Raw genomic sequence first — 19,647 nt, 5'->3', positions numbered from 1 at the left:
TTTTTTACCTAAGGATTACTAAATATATTAATGGCAGTGTAAATAAAAAAATAAATGACTGTTTTATCTTTTAATGTGGCTATCACCTTGGTGTTCTTTGGGAAGGTCTAATACTTTAATCTGAACTCTATTCTAAGCTACAATGGAAAAAGTAGCAGCGGTTTACAGACAGAAAGACTGACAACTGCTGCTGAATGACACAACTTTCCTGTTTTGTGTTTTTGAAAGAGCTCAATTATGCTGGATCACTGAGCACTTCACTGCAGCAGTCTGTGACAAAGCATCCTGGTTGGCACTTACATGCACAAAGCTGCTTAAATAATGACCCAGTTCCCACGTGCAGAGTGCTGCTATTTAGGCTGCTAATAGCGAACACAAGAATAGCACTTTGTAGTACATTAAAAATCCCCAGAGTCTGAATGCTCTAAATGAAGGAGCCGGTAGTGTTAAAAAGGGAGAGGAGGGAAGACACTTCAGACTTGTACCACACACATAAGAACAACACTTAAAAAGAATTAAAAATAAATCTTTAAAAACCTTTTTAAACTCTTGGAAGGCTCCTACTCTGCAACCTCCACGATCACAGAGGACATATATATGGTTTTCAGTGGGGTCACTAATTAAAATGCTTCCCTTTATCATACACTAAAATCTGTTCAAATTTCTCTACCGAGTCCCTACAGCAAAGGAACCTCTGATTACATTTACTGTTAAAAACAAAACACAACCCACACAAAAAAGAGATGCTTCATTAAATGCACGTTTCTCTAACTAAGTCGATATTCCCTCTAATGAGAGCCCCTCCTGCTTTGGAGAGACTATAGTGTTCCTGTGCTCCTAATGCTGCATCGTCAGTCGAGTCAATGATTGTCACAAGCGTGGTGGCCACGCTGATAGATTTCTTTTCGTGCCGTGCAAGGCTGTAAGATTACACGTTAGCGGTGGGGAACTTCAGAAGGTCATGAGCATGTCGCGTTCCTGTACGCTGGTGTAGAACGGCCTCCCAAAGATGAAAGAATGCAGACCTGGTTTGATCTTCTCAGCCAAAGCCATTATTATGTTAAGATCGCCCTCTGCTGTTAAGTCTAGATCTATCTTTAAGCTACGAAGGGATTTAAAAGGCTTTTTTCCTTTTTGCCTATAAGAAAATAAAAAAGGGTGTTGTGAAAACGGACAGAGGAAGCTCCTCAAAGCATGCTTTCTATTCTCTGTTCACTTACGTGTCATCCTCTATGTACTTTATTAAAGTTAAGGCTTTTCTGTGAAGGACTAGCAGAAACTGTGCAAGGAAAGTACTCCTTAGAGACAAGCCAGGCTTCAGATGAAAGATCTGTTTAAAAATCATACAGAAAATTAAGCAGACACAGAGATTTAAGATTAATTTTAAGAATGTGGAATATATGGAAACATTGCACACCCAGGTAATGTATCCTTAACTATAGCCAAGCATGCACATTAACAATAGGCATGCAGATAAACTCAACATTCTTGTATTTTCTAGCTACTTAGATGCGAGAAATTGTAAAGCAGCTTAGTGTTGTTGGATAAAGTATCATTTTCTCTTTTAAAATAATCTGAAATCAAAGTGCTGCAATTACCTGATCCAAGAAGGCTTTTACTAATGTATCCCGATGCAGGATATCTTGAAAGACATTTCTATAGGAAAGAAAGCAGAGAAGCACGATGTAAAGAGAGGACACTGACTGCACTACAGTTGTGCACAGAAATAGCATCACTGTTTACAGTCTGGCAGAAATTAAAAGTAGTTTCAAATTTTCAGTGAATTAAAATCCTGCTATTTGTAAAGCTAATACAGAATTTTAAAGCAGAACTTTGAAACAAATGAAACACAGGAAAGTCATTGGGCCCTATCAAATACACATAGCCCTTTTACAATGCAGAAAATTAAAGCAGGCAAAAAAATCAACATAACATGGCCAGAAGTACCGCTGAAAATGAATTTCAGCAATATTTAATGCAACAAAACTACTGAATTTCTCCAAAGCAAATGCAACTGCCTGAGCTGAAGGAGCTTCTTAAAAATGTTCTTTATTAAAGAATACTTTGTACTATCCTTATCCCAAATGATCTGACTTTAAGATGTGAGAGAGGAATACATACAGATCAGGTGTGAAGCTCTCATCTGTGTGGATAATATGATCTTGAGACATTTCTTCATCTGAATTAGCTCTCCAGAAGGCTGTCAGCTCCGATCTCATGTAGCGTCGCTGGTTATAGATGTGCTCATGACACGGGGGCATCTGCTTCACTGTATTGACATCTACATCTATATGTGTAGTAGGATATGGGGCATACATTACTTGACGGAAGGGCAACACAAAGCTTCCTGTTGCATCCTGTTTCAGTGAAAAAAATTATTTCTTCCAGTTACTCTTTCAAAAACATCACAAAGCTATACTGGAACAAAACAGTATTACAACATGCCTAGGTTTTAAATCCCATTTGTTCATACATGTTTTGTCTGCAAGGACTGGTGGTTGAAACCCAGTAAAACATCCCTCACACTGGATGATACCCTTAATACAACAGTGAAAACAAGAACTTAAGTAACCTGTGTATTACGGTATTTTGTCATCTGATTTATGACCCCATTAACTTTGTACTAATATATTTATCTGATGAGTTCTGACTGCTCATCAAAGCAAGAAACATTATTTTGTTATTCACCTTCACCCACTGCTACAGCCCTTGTAAAATACTGCAAAACTGTAGGATTTATGAACTATTTTGTTTTGTTTTGGTACAACACAAAAACTTAATGTGTTATGGGAGCATTAGCCCCAAGTAGAATAGAATGCATAGAATAAACCAGGTTGGAAGAGACCTTCAAGATCATCGCGTCCAACCCATCAACCAATCCAACACCACCCAAACAACTAAACCATAGCACCAAGCACCCCATCAAGTCTTCTCCTGAAAACCTCCAATGATGGTGACTCCACCACCTCCCCAGGCAGCCCATTCCAATGGGCAATCACTCTCTCTGTATAGAACTTTTTCCTAACATCTAGCCTGAACCTCCCCTGGCGCAGCGTGAGACTGTGTCCTCTTGTTCTGGTACTGGCTGCCTGGGAGAAGAGACCAACATCTGTCTGTCTACAACCTCCCTTCAGGTAGTTGTAGAGAGTAGGTGAAAGATTATTATTATTGTTGTTGTTGTTATTGTTCCTCAAAATATAGGTACAATTATGCAAATCACTCCAAAAGTAGATGTGTCAGAGAAAAGACTGACTTGGAATTTTAACATGCAAATAGCTACAAGCAAAATTGTAATGCCAGAGAGAAATCAAGCGAAGATGACACATTTCTTTGAACATGAATGTGTGTATGCATGTGACTATTACAAACATAAAGTGAAGGATGTTCTTTAACTACAGAAGAACAGAATTTTCCTAAGTGTACTTACTTTGAGAAGGCCTTGAACAAAAAGTCCTGACTCGTATTTGAAAGAAGACTCATTTCTACAGAGCCTGGAACACTTCCGCTCTGATGGTGTAAGGAACAGACACAAGGTTCTCACAATCTGCATTAAAAACAATGGTTTGGAAAAAACCCATGAGGATGCTAAGGCGTAAACAAATCTTCAAATACAATTTCTGACTCGAATGTATCAGGCATTTAGAGTGGCGGGGGGGGGGGGGGGAACCCAAAACAAAGAACAAAAAGAGTTCACCATACTTTTTAAAAAAGCTTAAACTTTACCATGGTCACAGAACAGGGATATGCTGTACTACTAAGCTGTAAGTCAAATTACTCCAACTTCTTGTCAGGTGAAGAAAAAATCCAATAATTTTTGGTGAAGTTCGCTTTTCAGCCAACTATGTAAAACAAATCACTTCTACCTCCTGCTACCTCATTACATAAACATGAGTTACTGTGATTACTTCCCTAGCTTTTTAAGCCTCTCATGTTATTCATTCCACACTGAAATTGCAGCTATTGTCTCCAATCAGGCACAGTTAATTTCCTAAGGAGTATCCATGCTTATTTCCTCAGTAATTTCCTCAAACTCTCCATTAAAAGTAACAAAGACACTTCCTTACCCGCTATCAAGCTTACAAGTAGCAACAGCCACAAGTAATCATCTCCACACACACACTCCATTCTTTCAGTTTTCACCTGTGTTTGAGAAGGCTCCATGCCTGCACAATGTGTTTATGCACTACCTAAAATAATGACAACCAAGTTTCTGACTACCACTTTTCATCACTTCAGCCAGATGCAAGAGGTGTTATTTTTACTTTAAGGAATGCTAAAATATGCTATAAAGAAGGCAATTACTTCAGAACAGTTGCACAGTGATACAAGACCCAGTGCTTGTTAAGAACCTGTGTTGAATTTATGAGATTTACTCTGGATGGTAACAGAGTCTCAGATTCTTCTAGACTGTTTTGTTCCTACAGTATCTACTATATCAATACATTATTTTATATACTCATAACCACTGAGACCTTGAAGCCCTTGTATTAATTATTTTATGAACTATAAACTTTATGAACCTTTATGAACTATAAACTAAAAGCCTTTAAAACTCCCTCTGTTATGCTAATTTAACCATGTGCAAATCCTGCATGCCTGAAATCTTACGTACTGTCACTAGATGGTTTCAGATAAGAAATGAGAATTTTCTTTCCTCTGGCTCCCCTGCTGTTTGTGGTTCTTGTCAGTTTGAGTATCAGCATTAAGTGCTCATTTGATGAGAGGTGCCAATACACATCGAACAGTGCATTTCCTCTCCCAATTTTTATAAAGCATCAAAATCTGTTTATTTCAAAACAAAGATTTACTGAAGATGCCTTGAATTTCTTTAAAAAGAACTCTATTTTATTTCACTGCAGCAAGGAGCCCTTCATAAAATATGTAATACAAAATGTGTATAGTCTACAATTAATATATAATACATTCAGCAGGTCCATTGTTCTTAATTTTTATTTCATATTGAAGCAATATATGCAGACACATTCACACAATATATCAAAAATGGCTTCATTTATGAGAATCAAAGTGAGTTTCTCTTCAAAAGAAGCTTTCAGTCTTACAAAGCAAACCAGAGCTCAGTAATTAGCTCATCAACATAACCAGAGAAGCTCAATATACAAAAAACACCCCCTACAAGAAAACGAAGCTATGAGGGTGCGCCTCTACATGTACTACTGAGGGACAGTCATCATGGACACCGGGACACATGTCCCTCAGGACACGGGTCTCTTGTTACTGCATGGCCCAGAGGCCTTGGTGTACACTTCTAATGCTACATGGTAACACAGCATAACTGTCAAGAATGACATGGAACTGCTTGAGAGGGTACAGCAAAGGACTACAAAGATCATTAGAACATCTCCCTTATGAAGAATGGCTGAAGAACTTGGGGGTTTTTAGCCTGTAGAAGATGGAGGGGGAAACTTATAATTGCTTATGAATATGTAATGAGTAAGTATCAGGAAGATGGGAGCAGTCTTTTTTTTCCAGGACAAGAGGTAGTAGGCAGAAATGTGAATATAGGAAGTTGCACCTAAATATGAGGAGGAACTGCCTTATGTTGAGGGTGGTAGAGCACTAGAACAGGATGCTCAGAAGTGATGGCAGTCTCCATTTGTGGACTCATTCAAAATCCACTTGGATGCCATCCTGTGCAACCTGCTCTAGGTGAACCTGCTCTAGCAGGTGGGTTGGACCGGATGACTTCCAGAGGTCCCTTGCAAACCCTATGAATCTGTGATTCCCAGTTGCAGGAATATACTGAATTGAGGAGGTTTAAAGGGCCCAGCTGTAACTGCAAAGAGGCAACTGATTTAGTTAAACACATTTTCTTACACAGATGACATTTTCTTTGTGATTTGTCTCTGAATATCCTAACCAGAAATTAACTGTGGTGTTTTTATTAGAAGGGACAAAGTAACACCCCAGTTAAATGCAGGTCAAAGGGAACTCTCTCTGAACAAAACCCCAATACATGGCACTACATTAAAAAGAAATAGGCTTTAAGAAGTATTTCAATGGACAGAAAACTCAAATGTATCTCCCCCTAGGCACTGCTTTCAAATATCACTTTGGTATAATCAAAGAGTAGAATATAAAAAAAAAGCACTTGGAGAATTCTGCATAAGGAAAACATCCTCATTTACTTTTCCTTCACTTACTGAGTAAGCTTAAATTAAGCATCATGAAACTCTCCAGTTACACCAAAATATTAGAGGAAAAGCAGGTGTGTGAGAATTTTCATATTGGTTCACAGTATTTCATAACAACATTAAATGAGTTAAAAATAATAATACTAGGGGGAAAAATGTCTACCACAAAAAATCCCATTATTTTTGTGTTCTGAAATGACAGTTATTACCTTTTTTGCCCATTAAGAGGTACAACTAATACTGCTTAGTTTTTCTAGATCTGGAAGCATAATGCCTACTGATGTGCTCCAGCAAGTATGACACACTTGAATGTTCTGTTGTTACTGAACTAAGTTTTAGGGGTTTATATCTTTGCCTCCTTCTGTTCTTTCTGGAAAGCTGAATCAAATCTAATTTTAAATCTACCATTTAATCTGTACACGTACTTACCAATTAAGTTTTAAACAGACTGAAGCTGAAGTCAACACAAACACAGCTATGAAAAGAAATTAAACAGCTTGAAAGTTTTAAGGTCCTAGCAAGCTTGCCTTTTCAACAAGTGTGTGTGACTCAACAGCTTTGCGGTTACATGAAGCACAAACATTTCGTGATGCAGAAGTACATTTACTCCCCAGTGCAAGAGAATTTAGGCAGACACTAATTTAAGACTGCGCAGACAATACCCACTAATATAGCTGAACTGGTCAAGCCAGTTCAGGCCTCTGCATTTGTGTACTTTAGCTAACAAACCTAACTTTAAAAGCTTGGATCCCTTTACTACTCATTTTTACACAGTATCAATTAAATTGTTTTCTTATAGTGGCCAGAGTATTACTGATAAGGCAATTTTCAGGCAGAGTTATCAACTGCTAGACCCATCAGGTGGAGTAAGACAACCAGACAACAGCATTCCCTCCTTCTTAAAGCTCTAGTATGTTTATAGATAAACCTTGTTCCAAATAACACACTAATGACCAGCATTTAAGTTGGGCTTATTAGAAAGTGCCTTACCTTATTAACTTTTTCTGCGCTGCTCCCTACAACTACAGAACAACCGCAGGTCTGCAGATGTGAACTAATTGCACTGCAAATCAAAGCAAACAGGTCAATACATTTAATCAGACTTTTCAATAAAACAGTTGTCGTCTTCTCAGGAAGAATGAAGTGCTCCCAGTATAAGCACAGGCCCATTCCCACAGAACCCCACACAGCTCTGGTGGTTTCTACTGAAATCTGACAGCTCAACAGCATCTACATTTTCATTTTGATAACTAAAAGGACTGCCACTCAGAACCTCCAAACACCAGTTACAGAGCAAACAAGAACTGTTTACTGCTACTATCTAACTGTATGGCAGGCTCTGTATAAAATAATTAAACTGCTAGAAGATTAATAATGAAAGATTTTTATTTCATGATGTATACATCCATACAACACTATTTCATACTTAAAATATGAACCTAGATGAGCTCATAACCTTTACAGACAAGCTAAAAGCAGACATTTGGACCCTTCACACACATAGCCAACTTACTATTTTCTTTTCAGGACAAAATTTCAAGGGAGGAGTAGCAGCAAGAAGAGTTAACTGTTGCCCTGCTACCTCTCCAATAAAACTGTATCTGGAATGAGAATAGCTTAGCATTGCAGGATCAACCACTCTAGCTGTTGACAACAATCCATTCCATCCTATTCACTTCACTAACCAAATTCTCTATGGAACTAAGTATTACTTTACTGTGAAGAATTAACTAATGTAACATGTGAATTTCTGTAGTACTGAAAGTATATGTGACATATAACCAGATGCAGTTAAACCAGAGATATTCTGAAAGGTAACAGAACATCAAACAGAATTTATGAAATTGCTTCAGGAAGAGCTACAGGAAGAGCTCAAGCTGCTCTCAGGTGCCACTGCTTCCATTTGTACACTGAAAAGAGGGGGGGAAAAAGAGAAATATGCTAACCAAAAAACCAGTATTCCATATACCATACAGCAATGACTCCTGTTCACAGTTTATCCAATAATCATGACCCAGGGTTTTTGATATTTCATAAACATGTGAGACTTGGTTTACACCCTCAGAAAATCGAGGGAAAAGAAAAACTGTATTTGATAGGAATTCTACCACCAAGCAAATGACTCTGTGACAACATACAAAGATGCAGCTATTAGCCCAGAACCTTATTCTAAAAAGACAGCAACTTCTACAGCATTTAACAGACAAAAATTACAAAAGTCAAATACATGCTCTCCTCCCCACTCCTACGAAGAACACTAATCTAATACATGTTCACATGCACATACATACATATATATATACACATACACACACATATAAGTTTAAACCATCTACTACAGCATAAACCAAAACTGAAATTCTTACTTGAGGAGAAAGCCTTCATGGCAACTATCCCCGATGTCATCATCATTGAGCACTGTGTCACTTATCTAGTATACAAGTAAATATAAACAAAGATTTTACAAGGCTCTGCAACACCTTCAAATTAATTGGTTTTTGTTTTAATGAGAAGTGGGAATGGTTTGGGAACTATTTATGCTGAGTTTTAAGACTGTCCAAAAAAAGCACAACTTGAGAAAGACCTTCTGACTTCAGCCAATGCATTTTGAAAACGTTTAAGTCATTTGTCTATTAAACTTTTTTCACTAGTGGTAAGTCAAATTCCTCCCAGTGGTTTGCTTCTATAATCTTGCTTAGAATACTTGAAATTTATAGATTCATAGAATCATTTACAGATTCATAGAATTATTTGGCTTGGAAGGGACCTTAAAGATCATCCAGTTCCAACCACCCCCGCCATGGGCAGGGACACCTCCCACTAGCCCAGGTTGCTCAAGGCCTCATTCAACCTGGCAATGAACAGTTCCAGGAAGGGGGCATCTACAACAACCCTGGGCAATTTGTTCCAGTGTCTCACCACCCTCAGTGGAAATAAATTCTTCCTAATCTCCCATCTTCTTCTCTATATTCTTCTCTTCTCTCCTAATATCCTTCTCCCACTAGCCCAGACACAACAGGATTTCCTTCACTTCAGCATGGCTGCAGCTGCAGGTCAGACAATCACCAAACAAGTCTGTCCCTTCTCAGCCTACTAATTGGCACAAGTGAGATCACTTCTACTTCTTTCATGGGAACACCAAACTATGCTGAAATAGGTGTCAACATTAAACCCATTTACCTCCCCATTCATTTTGTTTTGCATCTAATAGCCTTACACTCCACTCTTAAAAAGGGTATCATCCTACACAGCCATGTTTACTAATTGCTGACCACAAAAACCACTGTTAGTACTGTTATCTTATCAAACCGAACTAAATGTTAAACTAGTCCCTGCAACACTTGAGAATTTGATGTGAAGTAACTCATATGCAAGAATGGCAACTCTCAACTTCTGTCTGCCAAACAGTACCAAACTAGAGTGCCAGAGGCAATTTTTTTTTACCAAGATGCCAAGAACTTACATCTATTTCTTCTGGAACACTATGTGACTTCATAGATGAAAGAAGCTCCATTACTGGAATGACTTCTCCTGTCAGCATTGGAATGATGCTCTGGCCCTGCACAATAAATGAAATGCCTGCAGTGAAAGCATGTTGTGCACTATTAGAAGCCACTACCAACATGAACTTGCACTATTACATGCAAAGCATCTTTAACCTTCAATTGTTTGAAAGTGTGATACGAGCAGAAATGAATGCACAAACTTCTTGGGCTTTGCTGATCAATAATTATGAACTGGAAATGAAAGCATATATTTTGCTTTTCAGTATCACATTCAGTGTATTTCCAAGGTCCTGTGCTAATCTTCATGGTCAGTTTGATCGGCCTAGACAGGAAGTATTTGGAGTGAGATACGTTGATCATACCATACTACATGCAATTACTGTGAAGTGTTTTAGATCAAAGTCTGATGTTCCAACAACAGCAGGAAACCAAAACCAAGCATACAAGAAATTAACACACAAAATCATTAATCTGGTTTATCTATCACAAGAAACTGAAGCCACAATTTCATGTTTCAGAAGTGAGATTATTTTCACAATCTTATCCACTAGTTCTCCAACTACATTCCAGGGTGATATAGACGCTGTATGCATCTGTAACTTGGAAGGGTAACAACCTAGTGAAAAACCATCCTTGACAGGAGGTGAGCATGCATCTATGGAAGCAACTACCTTTACAGGCTTCAGGTTCAAGTAAATGACTTCCCTTTTCTGAAAGGTAATATTCTTCATAGATTTCCAGTTTACTTATAAAGTAATGAAATAAATCTTTCCTCCAATTTATTCACAGCTTCCATCAGACTATCTTCAGAAACTTTGCCTCCTGTGCATGGCAGGTCAACAGCCACTCCAAAGTATCTTCCTGGATCCCGAAAATAAGCAGCAGCACCAACTTCTACAGTCACCAGATGCAGTCAAATAGTTTTGAGATGGTGTGCCATATGCATCAACCAGATGGACCTTACCTGATCCTCCATTCTCTCCGTGCCTTCTAAGACAATCTTCTGGAAATGTTCTTGCCTCTCCTGAGCAAGAGAAGCAGTTAAATATAAACGGTCTGGTATTTGTTTATATGTATGCACACAACAGTCAAATGGCACAGTTTCTTCCCTGTCGAGTCATGCTTCTTAGATTCAAATTTTGATGTTTTCAAGACTTTTTTTTTCTTTTACAGAGTTGACATTAGTGGGAAGTGATGTCATTGTAAACAGATTAGTGCTCCCTGCTCTGCCCCCCACCAAACCTTTTGCATGCCCAGGCAGGAGTAGCAGGAAAGGGAAAGTGTGATGACAATGACAAAACATTAAGTTTCTTCTTTACAGACCAAGAAAATGTCAAATGATCAGCTTATGGTGCAGAATTCCACTTTATGTATGGATTGTCAAATGGATTACGGTGAAGACTGATGGTTCCTGATGCAGCAAGTGAAAAATTAGATCCCTGGGACAAGAAAACTAAGTTGTTAGGGAAGGGTTGGAAAAGTAGGGTTGTTTGGGTTTTTTCTCCACATCTTGACACATTGACAAGTCTTCCAAATGTTGTTTTATAATCAAGCACAGGAGACATGAAACCTCAATTACATAAAACACAATGTACAAAAGGCTCAAGAAAGTTCTCAGAACAGACTCGGCAGCAGCTGAGTAGCAAACTGTATTCAAAATATGACTTACAACACTCTCAAGTTATTATTCACAAAGAGAATTTGACATTAATCACTGGAACAAACAAAATAAAATGCAAAAATAAGAAAGATGTTGTGAGAACTAATGATACCTTGTACTTGGTGCTACCAGGTTATTCCATTTTTATTAGTTGCTCATTACTTCCCTGCAAATGAACTAATTAATGTTGAGCAGGTAGGCAGAGAGTTTATATAACTTTCTGACAGCAGATGAATGGGGAACAAGCTGCAGCCCAAAAACACTAATAAAGTTTGTCTAACTATCTAAAATAAACATCTGTGGAAAAAATGCTGGAATGAGCTTTGGGGCACATCCATCCTTGAGTTCAGTGTCAGTGAGGCAAGACATCCTCGACAATGAAGATTCTTTGCTATAAAAGAAGCCAGTCTTTATGAAGATAAGGTTGAACAAATGGTGTAAGCCACTTCTTTGCAGATATGTAACTGCTCAAAGTTATTAAACTTCTGGAACATAAAAAGTAGATAAAAGGTGTTTCTAATCCCACATACATGACTTGATTGGAGTTCCTTCTTTCTTTGCCAGTCTCAACACTGTTCTGTATTTCAATTAGTCCTTGAGTTTAGAAGCTTTCTTCTCTTCTAATGTCTAGCTGGAAGAGTTGTCCAGTGCTACACGGAACTCATGAGAGCTGATAAGCAAAAGCATCATGAATTCCAGAACAGCCACGCAGCTCCTCTCAGACTTGACCTCAGCATTCCTTGTCCTGTTGTAGCTGTAGTTCCTGAACCTTTGCAAAATGAGCCTGTTTTAATTCAATACTACCATTCTATAACTCATGCCTAAATTCTAATCTACATTTTCAAAGCAGTTCTCTCTCTCCTAGGTAAAGTGACAGACCTGCAGAACATGCAGAGACCTTTGATTTCCCTCCAGAAAAAAAAAAAGAAAAAGAAAAAATACGATATATTAGATGTTGATTTCAGAAGGTATCATGGTCTCAGCTGACCTAGCTCAAAAATAATGGAGAACTTAATGACTGATTTCTGAGGAAACTAGTAGAAAGCAAATTTTTTGGGGGTAATTTTCAATGCTGCGTTAAGGCTATTTCAGCTGTGGAAACTTACTGGTATGGACCAATATCTCAAAAGAGAGAAGATGTACTAGTTATGAAGGATGGAAAATTGTTATTTGACCACTCACATAAAAAGGTAATACAAAGGACACTTAAATGACAGAGAAGCAATGTAACCAAGAATAGGAGATAGCATTCACTTACATCAAAAGCACTAACATCCACCAGGCTTTTGAACACCAGATGGAGAACAAAATATTTGTCTCTACTATATTGAAAATTAACTGTATGTCCTATCCTTCCTCTGAAAAACAAACTCCAGAAGTATCAAGAGCCAAATGTGATGGAAAAAACCAAATGGGGTTTGTGTAGGAAAAAGGAAACAACATTACAAAAATTAACATCAACTTATTATTTCTGAAATCTTAATTAGTTCTGATAAGAGCACTCAAAAAGGAAGTTTAAAATATGTTGACTAGAGATTTCAGAACAGAAGAGGAACAAAAACTTTATCAGACAAACATACATCACAGCATACATTCCAGCTGACATGCAATCTACTGCTCTAAGACAACATGTAGTCTATGAAGGTGACAAAGATTTTATTACTAGAATGTTATTTATGTTTAAAAAAAAAAAAAAGATTTTAACTTAGTAATAAGTTAACTTAGTAATAATGTATCCAAAGGTAAGAGATGGAATTCTTCAGAAAAAATTGGTGCATTTTTCTTTTTGCATTTCAAAACCAGATGTATTTGGACTAAAGCAGATGTTTTTATGATCTTCTAACTAGTTCTACACAATTTAACACCTACCAAAGTGTTCACTGATAACCTTTTTTTTAACATATATTAAAAAGCCCCAACAAGCACAACCACAAAACTGTAACAACAATGACAACATTAATTGCATCAGTTCCCTTTTCTAGGCCTCCACAGCGAAAACAGTGATTTAACACACAGTAAATTGATGATTCTACCTAGTGTAAATACACTTATTAACACAGTTATAGGAACAATTTGTATTAAAATGCAGACAGATGAAAATCTGTACAGAGTATCTTTTCACCTGGATAGCCTGGTACAGGTTGTATATTACCAGGATAAATCATGTGACTGAATTTGCTTACAGACTGGTAACTTCAACCTTCAAAGTAGTATACTGGTAAAGAAGTCAGCCTCCCCTGAGTTTTTGTGAATGGATTGCTACATAACTTGCATCACAGAATCTTAAAATTATGACTTTGGGACAGAACTTGGATGGCTGCTTTTAGTAAGGAACAATGAACTTACCTTATGCATCCATATTCTTCCTTTCCTTATAATATGTGTCAGCCTATCCACACACACTCTGTGGAGTGGCAGGTAGAAGCCAAGTTCACTTTGTGGAAGTATAATTGATAGTCCATATGTGCTCCTGTCTCCATTCCAGTTCCCATCAAAGATCAATGACACAATGATTACCCTTTTTTCTGCCAAGACGAAGAACTTCACATCTATTGCACCGCTTTCGGCATTCCGAAGTATTTCTCCATTCAGGGTGTGGTTAGCAAGGAAAGTAATTTCCCCATCACTGAGAAGTACCTGTTCTGTCTTTGGGGCCCAGATATGCCGTACTCGGGGGCCAAGAATATTGTCCCAGTAAGCAAAAGTGGCAGCTAATAAGGGTGACTCGCCACTCAAAGAAATCTCTGTTTTAGCAACTGCAGGGGATGGTGGTGGGCAAAGAGCTGACATGCCGGCCTCCTCTCTCATGTATGACTGAAATGCTTACATTCCCTTAAAAACAAGAAAGAAAAAAAAAAAAAAGAAAAAGTTTTCATAGAGGAAAAAAAAGAAACAAACCCAAAACCAGAATTAGAGAAGCACTCAATTATCATTTCCTCTTCTTTGGTTTCCAAGTAAGGTTTAGGAGACAACCTGACTTCCATACCTGAGATGCCATTATGTCATTGCAGACTACACTCAAGGAGGACTTATACATGCATACCTTTCACGTAACAAAGTGGTAATCTTACAGATGTTACTCAGTCAGACCTCAAATACCCTTTACTCACTACACACGTATGGTGAGCTTGCACAACACTGAACTGACATTGACTGACATACTACAAATATATCCCTTCCATCACATACAGGGAGTTGTGTCATAAGACAAATGCTCAGCACTTTACAGAACATATTAATGGAAAACTCTTCACATTGTTCAGAAACAAATTCATAAACAGTTTCCCTAGCAGTTTCCAACAACTCTACAGCTTCCCCATTTCGACCAGGCTGAAGAAAATAAAAGGAGTTTCACCTTCCCCAAGTTATTTGGGAGTCATGGAAACACATTAAATGAAAGTCTTAGGAACAAGTTCAATACGCAAAACTAATTCAAATACTAAAACGCATTTAATCTGATGAAGCCTTTCAGAACTCGGCTTTCCTCTCTGCCTATGGCACCCCAGATGGCAGCAAAGGGAACCTCCACCAGTACTATGGCAGCGGTAACCAACACCCGTCACACAGCCAACAGCTGTCACTCTCCGGACCTCTGGCACGGCTTCGCTTCATGTATTTTAACTATTTTTCCTTGTAAGCGTCCTTTATACCACCGCCCAGATGCGCTTCCTCACAGCAGCGTGGTAAAGCAGCTCTCTCCGGTTACCCCTCAGGCCCGACTGAACAACGCTAGGCCGTCCCTTGCCACCCTTGCCGGGTGACCGGCACGGATGACAGCGGGGAAGCCGAGGCGTTCTGAGGCTCTAAACGACACTTCACTGTTTCCAGGGATGACGAAAGGCAGCGTCGGTCACCCCTGCCTCCCTACCCTCACAGGCTGGTGAAGGCTCTCCGCTCGCCAACCTTTCCACAGCCGTCAGCCGCCGCCAGCGCAGGCAGCCGCGGCACACGGCGACCGCCCGGAGGCCGAACCATTGCGCTCTCAGCCTGGATCAGGCCCGTTTCGCACTCTCCACGTCTCGTCTGAACTTCGGGAAGGAACCACCTCCCGCGGAGGACGCCTGGGAGGCTACGCGGAGACCCAGCCCCTTTCCGCAGAGAACGGGAGAGGGCGATGACAGTCCCCGGGGCAGAAACCGCAACACCCTCCCTTCCCAGACATGAACACGGAGCCCACCACCCCACCGGCTTAGCCCCGAACCCGCACCAGCCTCACCTGCACCCTGGCCCCGCTCCCGCCTGCCCGCACAGCGGCGGGGCTTCGGCAGCGCTCCCGCGCAGGCGCGGCACCTCCTTTCACCGGCGGGAGGCGGCAGCTGGGGGTGTAGGCGGCCCGCGCTGCTCCGGGGAGCTCGGCGGGAGGGGAAGCTGCGGTGCTTGAGAGCCTGCCCGGGCCGAGGGATAGACAGCGGCAGATGGGAGGCGTTGTTAGCTCGCGGGCGGCGGCGGCGGGAAAATGGCGGCTGCCGCGCGGCGTGCGCGGAAGCGCCTGGGTAGGGTGGTAGCTGCCTGCGCCGCAGCAGAGTGATGCTGGTGTGTTCTGGGAAGAGGAGAGCACGTCAGCCAGGTCTCTCTCTGGCAGTGAGCAACTGCAAACCAGCCTCGGGGTTGGCAGCAAAACCGAACGCAGCTTGTGAAGGAAGCCAGGAGCTTCCGCTGCAGGTTGTGGGGGAGCTGCCTTGTGGCAGGTACATCATTTAATGGCTTCTGAGATTAAAATAATAAGTTAATAGTGGCAGGCTTAGATTATTATCCAAAGATTATGGAAAAGAAGGTGCTTCTGTTTGGGGTTCATTAAATTGCACACCTATACAGTAAATACCTTTACCTTCGCTTACCCAGTCTGGTCTGGATGAAGATCACCATAGCCACTTAACTGTAAGATGTAGGTAGTTGGTTATTTACAGCCTAAAAAAAACCCCAAACCCAACACAGCAACCCTCTGATGGAATAACACCACTTTAATCCTGCATACTTCCTCCCCTCTGCTGTACCCTGAGGAGTTAACATCTGCAGGAGTTCAAACAGCCCCACCAGGAAGTCTTAATAGGGCACAGCAGACCTGAAGTAGCATTTATTGCCATTACCCCACGATTTAAACACAAAAATCACTCTCTCCAAAATGCCTTTAATGTTAGGCAGTTAAGTAACACTCTCTCCAAAATGCCTTTAATGTTAGGCAGTTAACTGGCGTCACACTGAGGTCTTCAGCCAGCTAAAATTATTTTAGGTTGCTTTTATTAATGATTTTGAAAACTGAACACCAAACATAAAATCAGTAGCGTCAAGCTAATGCTTGCAGCTTTAGCTTCTGATAAGCAGAGCTTAAATAAATGCAAATGACCACATGAAATTTATGTAACAATTATACAGGAGCTTGGAAGAACAGCAGAATTAAACCAGTTTTAAAAGTTGCTGGTCTTAATCTGCTGAATTCAAAGATTAGGCATCAAACTCTATGGTATTTTGCTACGTATCTCTTATCTAAATGTAAATCTATGCAATTTATATTAAGAAACCCCCTGCATTTATTTTACATTTGAACAGTAAAGAATAAAAGCTTCTTGTCTAGTTGTAGGCATTAAGCTCTATAAAAAGAAAAGAGCATTGATGCTAACTAATGGTGTAAGAAAAGTGGGCTTCAGGGATGGAGAAGCAGAATTTATTTTGTCACTGAATTGTCACATAGCTTTGCATTAGGCACTTGGTATTGCTGCATCAATTTTCCCATTAGAAACCACTTTAAGAATTCTATGTTTAAAAGCAAATCACCATGTTATATGCAAACAAATATTAGCATGAATTGTACCAATAGATGAGTCTCTGTTATCACCACAGTGATATCATTGGCAGAGTTTTCTGCTTGTTGTAGAAATACTATGTTTTTCTTTTTTTTTCATACTTTCTTCAAGGAGAGAAGAGAGTAACAGTCCCATTGCATGTGATTTGATGAGTCTGGCAATGTACCTGCAGGTGCCTTATGTGAACACAATCAGAGAAATGATGACAGGCTGCAGTGTAGGCAGATTTTCCCTCCCGCTATAGCTCTCTGTGAAGCCTAATGCTGCACATCTGCAAAGAAATTAGTAAGTGTGGCACACACAGAGGGTGAAAATTAGCTCAGGCTATAATCTCAAGCGAAATCACATTTCGTTTTTATTTATGTATGTTTTTAGCATGACATCCTGTATCATCATTGTGATGTCATGTTCTAAAATAAGGGAGTGTGTACACAAAAGACGGAAAGGGATGGAACAAAAAACAGTGGAATTCAGCTGCTCAGCTTGGTGGAGAAAGGCACAAGGTATCTACCCTGCTGCACTGAAAACGTGCATTCACTCAGGCCATTGCAATTCTGTACCATTGAAAAAGAACTGGTCTTGAAGAAAGCTAATTTCACACTAATAAAATTAGTTTTCCAGACAGATCAAATTAATATACGAGGTTAAAGAGAGGTAATGGGAAAGGCTGGTTGAGTTTGCAAGAAGCAAGAATGGTTGGTGCTGATGCAGAAGTCTCTGCCAAGATTACGCTTATTTTGCACACACAAGTAACATAAAGCCAGGTTTAACTCTCAAAAACCCAAAGCTTAGACTTCCCTGTCCCAGGAAATCATTCATGTAACAGGGGAAAGGCAGGAGTTTCCACAGTGTCTCTGGTTGGTGGTTTAAGGGTGTGTGTTTGTGCTGTCAGTGTCTTAGGGAGCCTCTTGTTAGTCTTACAGAGCCTCTTGTTACTAGTTGTAACGTGTTCTTAGAAACACTGGCTTTGATAGCTGCTAGGGCCTATGCCAATTTGAGTTTGACCTGTGATTAAAAATTAATTTCACACAACTGCTAGTATTGATTCTATCTGCATCCCATGAGTGGTTTGTGTCTGAGCAGTGCTAACCCCGGATGCTGTTACTAACACGTTAATGCCTTACAGATCACTAAATGCACAGAGATGGCAGTGCAGGGACCCATTTATTACTGTGACAGAAAGCAGCCCTTGATTCTAGAGCTGTTGTCCCAGATCTGGGTTCTTTAGCCTAGTGTGCAAAACTCAGTCCACACGCAGAGTAGAGATACTGTTTTATTCCAGCTTTGTGGGTGTCAGGGGCCACCTCCCACAAAGCTGGTACTGTGGCTGAAATTCACAGCAGATATTTATACAATAAAATGTATTTCCTAAGCCTGATGTCAATGCCTGCTAACTAGCCATTGGTTAGGTGTTTTGTTTGTTTATTTGTTTTCATCTTAAAGATACAGCTGCTTTTAAATTCACTGGATGTGCTTACTGGGTTGGAACCTTATCTGGGTAGGGGTTGTGTTGAATGGAGGTGTGGTTCCTCAGGTTTTAATAATATTATCATGAGGCAGTTCAGTCTCAAGGCACCAGTTTGGGGGACTTTGATGACTTTCCAAAACAATCTTCAAGGTTGTATGTCCTCCAAATGCTATTTCAAAACTAATTATGTGTTGTTCCAGGGCCAGTTATCCCACTGGATTCCTATCTCAGTGTCAGAATAACCTTAAATCATCCACCACCCTTTCCTCTTTCTAAGACTATCTTCTCTTGTGGTCAGCCAAGCTTGAAACAGTTAATCACTAATATGTGACAGCCAAACTCCAAGCAACAAAGTTAACAATTTTGAAATGGAAGATAAGTATGCAGAATTTTGGAGTGCTGAGGTATTTTATATTAACAACAGTTCATGACTTTCCCTGCACCCCCCAGCCCGATCCTCTTACACATGGAAAGGGTGATTTGATTTACTTCTAAAGAAAAATACTGTATCGCTTGAAGCCCCCCAAAACATACATGTAAGTGGATGGCGAGAGGCAGCATACATGTAAGAGCATTCAGACAATGGCTGCTTTGGAGCTTGGGGAATGCTGGGCTTCCTCTATCTGGACAGTTGCCTCCTGACTTTTATGCAACAACAAACCAGCTTTGTACAAGTTAGACAGACAAACTGGATTTAGGTAGTAAAGATGATGAACTGTTGCTTGGCTGCTGGCATCACACTGTCAGTTCCTTTTCAGCTGCCATGTACTTCAAGAATGGAAAACTAAATTCAGTGTCTTTAAAGCTGCTTCACATTGGTGAGAAATACTTATAGTAAAAAATGCCAAAGCTGATACTGTTTTATTTGTGATAGAGAAGTGATCATGAGAGGTCTGAGTTTTTTGTTGTTTTGAGGTATTTCCCAAGCACAGCAAGGCAAGATCTGCTATAATATGCACCAGAGTAGTTTTGACTTGGCAAAATGATAGGAATGTGGAGTCTGTATCATGTTGCTGCAGCATCAGTTAGAAATAAATAAATTACAGAACTAAAGAAAAGG

The 19,647-nt window shown here is 39.8% G+C and overlaps 1 protein-coding gene across 2 annotated transcripts; it reads right to left on the bottom strand.

Moving 5' to 3' along the window:
- Positions 1–723: 723 nt before the first annotated feature.
- On the bottom strand, positions 724–15,659 carry C9orf72 (C9orf72-SMCR8 complex subunit). 2 transcript variants are annotated; one of them, XM_054177897.1, is made up of 11 exons: positions 15,535–15,659; positions 13,665–14,150; positions 10,623–10,682; positions 9,616–9,711; positions 8,519–8,583; positions 7,143–7,215; positions 3,428–3,544; positions 2,122–2,357; positions 1,599–1,656; positions 1,221–1,330; positions 724–1,138 (listed from the first exon to the last, which is right to left on the bottom strand). In XM_054177897.1, exons 2-11 carry the CDS (start codon positions 14,124–14,126, stop codon positions 952–954), a joined length of 1,464 nt encoding a protein of 487 aa, XP_054033872.1. In that variant the 5' UTR covers positions 14,127–14,150; positions 15,535–15,659; the 3' UTR covers positions 724–951. The 2 variants fall into 2 exon arrangements, with proteins under 2 accessions (XP_054033872.1, XP_054033873.1); XM_054177898.1 differs by lacking the exon at positions 10,623–10,682.
- Between the last annotated feature and the right edge of the window lie 3,988 nt (positions 15,660–19,647).

This window comes from Dryobates pubescens, chromosome Z (assembly GCF_014839835.1).
Source record: "Dryobates pubescens isolate bDryPub1 chromosome Z, bDryPub1.pri, whole genome shotgun sequence".
Taxonomy (NCBI): Eukaryota; Metazoa; Chordata; class Aves; order Piciformes; family Picidae; genus Dryobates; species Dryobates pubescens.
The sequence above is the reverse complement of the archived record's forward strand: the minus strand, read 5'-3'. Positions and strand labels throughout refer to the sequence as shown.